Source organism: Nothoprocta perdicaria, unplaced genomic scaffold (genome assembly GCF_003342845.1).
Source record: "Nothoprocta perdicaria isolate Ctin4 unplaced genomic scaffold, notPer1 scaffold_952, whole genome shotgun sequence".
NCBI classification, from domain to species: domain Eukaryota; kingdom Metazoa; phylum Chordata; class Aves; order Tinamiformes; family Tinamidae; genus Nothoprocta; species Nothoprocta perdicaria.
Window position 1 is genome coordinate 2,364 of NW_020456257.1, and position 5,796 is coordinate 8,159.

The window sequence follows — 5,796 nt, forward strand, 5'->3', positions numbered from 1 at the left end:
CCCCGCCGCCCACCAGGATGGACTTGCAGACGCCGGCCACGGCCTGGCACGCGGCCGACGTGGGGAAGTCCACGGGCAGGTTGGGCAGCCCCAGGATGGTGACGAGCGGCCGCAGCCCGCGCTGCGCCACGAACTCCTGGCAGTGGTCGTCCGTCGTGTTGTTGCTCAGGATGGACTCCACAAACTTCATCTGCGGCCACGGGCGGCCAAGGACGGCAGGGTTCAGGGGGGCCCGGAGCGCCCACGGGTCCCCCCGCACCGGCCCGGCGCCCCGCTTACCACGTTAAGGATGTAGTCCATGAGCGGGATGGGGATGCGCTCCTCGGTGCCCACCACCCTGCGGAGAAGGGCRGTGAGGAGGTGCCAGGGGGGCCCCCGGTACCCCAATGGGGTGACACTCACTGCTGGCTGGGCTCGRCGTCGCTCTGCTGCGCGGCGCCGAAGCTCTGCATGGCCTGCACCTCCTCCTCCTCCTCGTCCTCGCTGGACGCCTCCTCGGCGGCGTGGGGCGAGCGGGGCGGCGGCGCCGCCGCCGTGCCGTCCGCCTTCTGCATGGAGGGCTTCTGGCAGATGTACTTGGGGTCCCGGCCCAGGCTGCAGATCTCCTCCAGGAGCTTTTTGGGGGGACGGAGCGGGGTGAAGGGGCCGCCCGGGGCCCCCCGGCACCGCCTGCGCCCACCCTGCGCCCACCTTGATGATGGCCGTGGTGGCGTCCGTCTTGAGCGTGGGCTGGTGCCGCATGAGCTCGTCCACGGCGCTGCCCAGGTTGGAGGCCGTGTCGCCTGCGGGGCGGGCACGGCGGCTCAGCGGGTGGGGAGCCCCCCGAAACAGGGGCTCAGCGGGTGGGGAGCCCCCCGAAACAGGGGCTCAGCGGGTGGGGAGCCCCACAATGAGGGACAGGGATGGGGGACAAGGGCTCAGGTAGAGCGTCCCCCCAAAACAAGGGCTCAGATGAAGGGCCCCCCTCCCCAAGGAGGGACAGGGTCGGGGGGTTCAGGTGGAGGGTCCCCACAACGAGGGGCAGGGTCCCCCCCAAAGAGGGGGGGGGTCCTGGTGAGGGGTCCCCCACAAGGTGCAGGGTTGGGGGCTCAGGTGAAGGATCCCTCCAAGGAGGGACAGGGTCGAGGGACACAGGGCTCAGGTGGGGGGGTCCCCCCCACAACGAGGGGCAGGGTCGGGGGGCCCAGGAGGAGGGTCCCCACCACAAGGAGCAGGGTTGGGGGGCTCAGGTGGGGGGTCCCCCCAAGGAGGGGCAGGGTCCCCCCACGAGGGGCTGGGTCGCGGGGCACAGGGCTCAGGTGGAGGATCCCCACCACGAGGGGCTGGGTCGGGGGGCCCAGGAGGAGGGTCCCCACCACAAGGAGCAGGGTTGGGGGGCTCAGGTGGAGGGTCCCCCCACGCGGGGCCGGGCCGGGCCGGGGGGCTCACCCAGCGGGTCGGAGCTGCGGCGGCGCCGCATGGCGGGCAGGTAGTCGGGCGAGAGCAGCACCTTGAAGAGGCGCTCGAAGGGCTGGCACTGCACGAACGACTGSAGGCCGCGCGCGTTGAGGCACAGCGCGCTGAACACGTTGGGCAGCGAGCCCAGCACCTCCCGYGTGGCCGGCACCTGCGGCGGGGCGCGGCGTGAGGACCCCCCCTCAGGCTGCGACGGGCCCCCCGCGCCCCCCGACTCACGTCCTTGATGAGCAGCGCGTGCAGCATGACGTCGGTGAGGCCGTTGTCCTGCAGGGAGGAGAGCAGCGAGGGCTCCTGGAACACGAACACCGTCACCACCTCCGTCGCTGCAGCGGGACGAGACAGGCGCACTGAGCGGGGGGGCGGCCAAAAAGGGGGGGGGACACACGTGGAGCCCCCCCTTGCCCACCGGGAGCCCCCCGCGGCGCCGCCGCCGCGCTCACCCAGCAGGAARAGCGAGGGCCCGTAGTACTCGGCGTTGCTGATGATGTGTTTGAGCGAGGTGGGCAGCGAGCCGTCCATGACTGCGGGGCACGGCGGTGAGCGCCCGGTGGCACCCATTCCGGTGCCGTCACCCCCCCCCCGGCGCCGTCACCGCCCCCCGGCGCCGTCACCCCCTGGTGCCGCTCACCGTGCCGGATGCCRTCGGAGAAAGCCGGGTCCTGGATGGCTTTCTTGAGGAAGTTGAGCATGGATTTGAGCAGGGCGGCGCGCTGCGGGATGCACTGCACTCCTGCGGGGCAGAGGGACCCGCTGAGCGATGGCGGGGGGGACAGCGGGTGCTGGCACTGGGTGCTGGCACCTACCGCTGCGCGGCGGCGGGGTGCCGGCGGCGCTGGTGCTGGGCCCGGCGGCGCTGGTCGCCCGCGGCTCCGACGGCGCCTCCGGCCGCGGCTCCGAGGCGGACGGGCCGGGACTGCCCTCCATGGCCACGTCCGTCACTGCACCGGGTCGGGGACAGCGGCTGGCTCGGTGACGGGGACCCCAATGGGGTGGCCGAGCCCCCCGCTTGGCGCCCCATCTGCTCACCCTCCATGTCGGTCTCCATGTCCTCGCCCTCGGGCGCGGCGGCGGCCGCCGGGCGCTGCACCTTGGGCTTGATGACGAAGGGGCACTCGCGGCGGCACAGGTCCACCTCGTGCTGCGGGAAGGGGCCACGTGGCGAGGGGGGGACACACACGGGCACGGGGGGCGTGCGGGGTCCCGGGGGGCCCACCTCGAGGCGGTAGATGAAGATGGAGAGGCCGCTGTGCGACTGGAAGGCGGCCATGTCCAGGTTGGTGATGAGGTCCACGACGCGCACGGCCCGCGTCACGAACGTGATCTGGTCCTGCTCGTCGCCCAGGAACTTGATCACCTGCCGGCGGGAACGGGGGGCGCGTGGAGCAGCCGGGGGGACCCCCGTGTCCCCCCCAAGCCCCCAAGGCGACCCCCTCCCTTGGGCACCTTGAGCAGMGCCTCCATCATCCCGCACGACACCAGGGCCTCGCCGCCCGCGTCGTAGCTCGCCAGGTGGTAGAGGAAGGAGAAGAGCGCCGTGGCGAATTGGTGCGGGTAGGGCTCCATGGAGGGGTCTGGGGGGTTGGGGGGGGGGGCGTTAGCGCAGCTGCCCCCCCCGGCGCCCCCCCGGTGCCCCCGCCGCGCACCGATCATGGCCTGGATGCAGTTGCGCACGAGGACGGGCAGGAAGCCGTGGTAGGAGGCGGTGCCCGTGCAGTCGATGATGCTGCTCAGCTTGGGCGTCCGCTCGAGGTGCACGATGGAGGTGAGCGTGCGCAGCGAGGCCGCCTTGATGTCCTGCGGGCACGCGGAGTTGGGGGGGGCGTCCCCCCAAGTGGGGGACACGCTCTGGGGGGGGACACACGCAACGGGCCCCACCATGAGCTGCTTGTCGGTGATCTGCAGCACGTCCACGAGCTCCTCGATGAGGCCGTTGTAGAGGATGCTGTTGGCCGACTCCTGCAGCGCGTTGGAGTAGACTGCGGGCGACACGAGCGCGGCGCCGGGGTCACCTCCGGCAAGGTGGGGGTGCCCCCTCCCCCAAACCCCGCGGCGAGCCCCCCCGGGCGGTACCGAGGATGGAGATGGCGTGGAGCCGCGCCTGCACCGCCTGCAGCCGCTTCTTGTGGTTGGAGAAGCCGTGCGCCAGGCGGATGTGCGTGAAGAGCAGCATCTGCGGGGGGGATATGGGGTGGGGGGGTCAGCAGCTGCCCCCCAACACCCAGCACCACCATGGGGGGAGATCCCCCCCCCCAAAAATCAGTGTCCCCCCCCCAGTCACCTGCTTGTCCTTGGGGATGCTGTACATCTTGGTGAGCGACTCCATGATCTCCGAGGGGCTCTCCGAAATCTAGCCGGGTGAGGGGGGGTCAGCGCGCATCTGCCCCCCGCTGCCCCACAGCTCCCCCTTCGCTGCCCCCTTTGGCACCCACCTTGTCCAGCTGCTCGATGTGGATGTAGTGCAACGTGGTGCTGGTGGCCTGTGGGAGGATGGGGGGCGTGGGCAGCAAAGGGGGGCGGGGGGGACGTGGTCTCAGTGGCACCGGTGGGGACAGTCCCAATGGCACCGGTGGGGACAGTCCCAGTGGCACCAGTGGGGACAATCCCAATGGCGCCGGTGGGGACAGTCCCAGTGGCACCGGTGTGTCGGGGAAAGGGAGGACAGTCCCAGTGGCACCAATGGGGATAATCCCAAAGGCACCGGTGGGGACAGGCCCAGTGGCACCAGGAGGCACAATTCCAGTGGCACCGGCACGGACAGACCCAGTGGCACCGGCCCGGACAGACCCAGTGGCACCAATGGGGATAATCCCAATGGCACCAAGCGGGACAATCCCAGTAGCACCAACAGGAACAATCCTAATGGCGCCGGCAAGGACAGTCCCACTGGCATCAATGGGGACAACCCCAATGGCACCAAGGGGGTAAATCCCARTAGTACTGGTAAGGACAATCCCAGTGGCATCAATGGGGACAATCCCAATGGCACCAACGGGGACAGTCCCAATGCCACCAGTAGGGACAATCCCAATTGCACCACTAAGGACAGTCCCAGTGGCACCAGTGGGGACAGTCCCAACAGCCCCGGTCAAGACAGTCCCAGTGGCACCAAGGGGGACAGTCCCAGTGGCACCAGTGAGGACAGTCCCAATGGTGCCACTGAGGACAGTCCCAGTGGCACCAATGGGGACACTCCCAGTGGCACCAATGGGGACAATCCCGCTGGCACTGGCRAGGACAGTCCCAGTGGCACCAATGGGGCCGATCCCAACGCCAGCGCCATTCTCGATGGCCCCGGGGACATGGGGACACTCACCCGCTTATCCACCTTAACCTCGGCGCCCGGCTCCGCGTAGAACTCGAAGTGCAACGTGGTGGCGCTCGGCGGGTACTTCTGCACCGCGCCCGGGGACAGGGCGGGGGACAGGGTCACCCATGGCCSCCCGGCACCCTCTGGGTGCAGGGTCCCCCCAAACCCCTCCCGGGGTGCAGGGGGGGACACGACGGGGCGCCGCTCACCAGCATGTGCAGGTCGCGGCAGCACTCGGCCAGCCCGAAGCCGTTCTCCTTGCCGCCCCAGCTCTGCGCGAGGAAGACGGCGGCGATGAAGGAGGCGGGTGCCACCCCCCAGCCCCCCCCAAAGAGCCCGCCGGCGCCCACCTCAGCCAGGTGCTGCAGGCGGGAGAGCAGCGGCGCGCGCTTGTCGGAGCCCAGGCGCGTGATGTAGTTGGAGCGCTTGCTGAAGACGTAGAGCAGGTTGAGCACGGCCAGCACCACCTGCATGTCCGACGAGGCCAGCAGCGTCGTGAGGTGCTGCGGGACGCACAGGGACACGTGAGGGCGACGGCACCCACGGGCGGCGGCACCCGCGGCCCCGGCGCCCACCTCGATGGAGCTGTAGAGGTGCCGCGAGAAGCTGTACTCGATGAGCAGCGCCGTGAAGTTGAGCACGGCGAGCAGCAGCGCCTTGAGCTGCTGCCGCTGCGGCCGGTCGCAGGCGAGCAGCCAGGCCATGGCCTCCACGGCGCGGCCGCCCTCCGCCAGGATGCCGTCGAAGCGGTCCAGCAGGTCCACCCAGTGGTAGAGCTCGCACTGCGGCCGCGCGCCCGTCAGCGCCCGCCGCGGGGGGACGGGATTTGGGGGGCCCCCACCCGCCGAGGGGGCTCCCCGCGGTGCCTTCGTTGCAGCTCCGCTTTCTGGGGGGGGCTGCGGCTTGCCGCCCGCCTCAGGCCCCGCAAACTCCACGCACAAATGGGGTGTGGGGGGGGTACAATCGTTACCGAGACCCCACAAACTCCACACACAAATGGGGTGTGGGGGGGGTACAATCGTTACCGAGAC

At 70.5% G+C, this 5,796-nt stretch overlaps 1 protein-coding gene across 1 annotated transcript in view; it reads right to left on the reverse strand.

Annotated features, from left to right (window-relative positions):
• LOC112959059 (E3 ubiquitin-protein ligase HUWE1-like) overlaps positions 1-5,796 on the reverse strand; it is a gene marked incomplete at its 3' end in the record, with an annotated part of 8,899 nt that overhangs the window by 1,717 nt on the left and 1,386 nt on the right. The window contains exons 4-23 of the mRNA XM_026053007.1: positions 5,341-5,547; positions 5,116-5,268; positions 4,975-5,037; positions 4,772-4,849; positions 3,888-3,935; positions 3,737-3,805; positions 3,529-3,628; positions 3,334-3,434; positions 3,102-3,252; positions 2,902-3,029; positions 2,672-2,812; positions 2,485-2,596; positions 2,087-2,188; positions 1,899-1,979; positions 1,675-1,781; positions 1,429-1,606; positions 691-782; positions 403-614; positions 280-337; positions 14-190 (exon numbers count right to left, since the gene is read on the reverse strand). Of these exons, the coding sequence (XP_025908792.1) occupies positions 14-190; positions 280-337; positions 403-614; positions 691-782; positions 1,429-1,606; positions 1,675-1,781; positions 1,899-1,979; positions 2,087-2,188; positions 2,485-2,596; positions 2,672-2,812; positions 2,902-3,029; positions 3,102-3,252; positions 3,334-3,434; positions 3,529-3,628; positions 3,737-3,805; positions 3,888-3,935; positions 4,772-4,849; positions 4,975-5,037; positions 5,116-5,268; positions 5,341-5,547 (2,358 nt within the window). The remainder of the gene's footprint in view (positions 1-13; positions 191-279; positions 338-402; positions 615-690; positions 783-1,428; positions 1,607-1,674; positions 1,782-1,898; positions 1,980-2,086; positions 2,189-2,484; positions 2,597-2,671; positions 2,813-2,901; positions 3,030-3,101; positions 3,253-3,333; positions 3,435-3,528; positions 3,629-3,736; positions 3,806-3,887; positions 3,936-4,771; positions 4,850-4,974; positions 5,038-5,115; positions 5,269-5,340; positions 5,548-5,796) is intronic.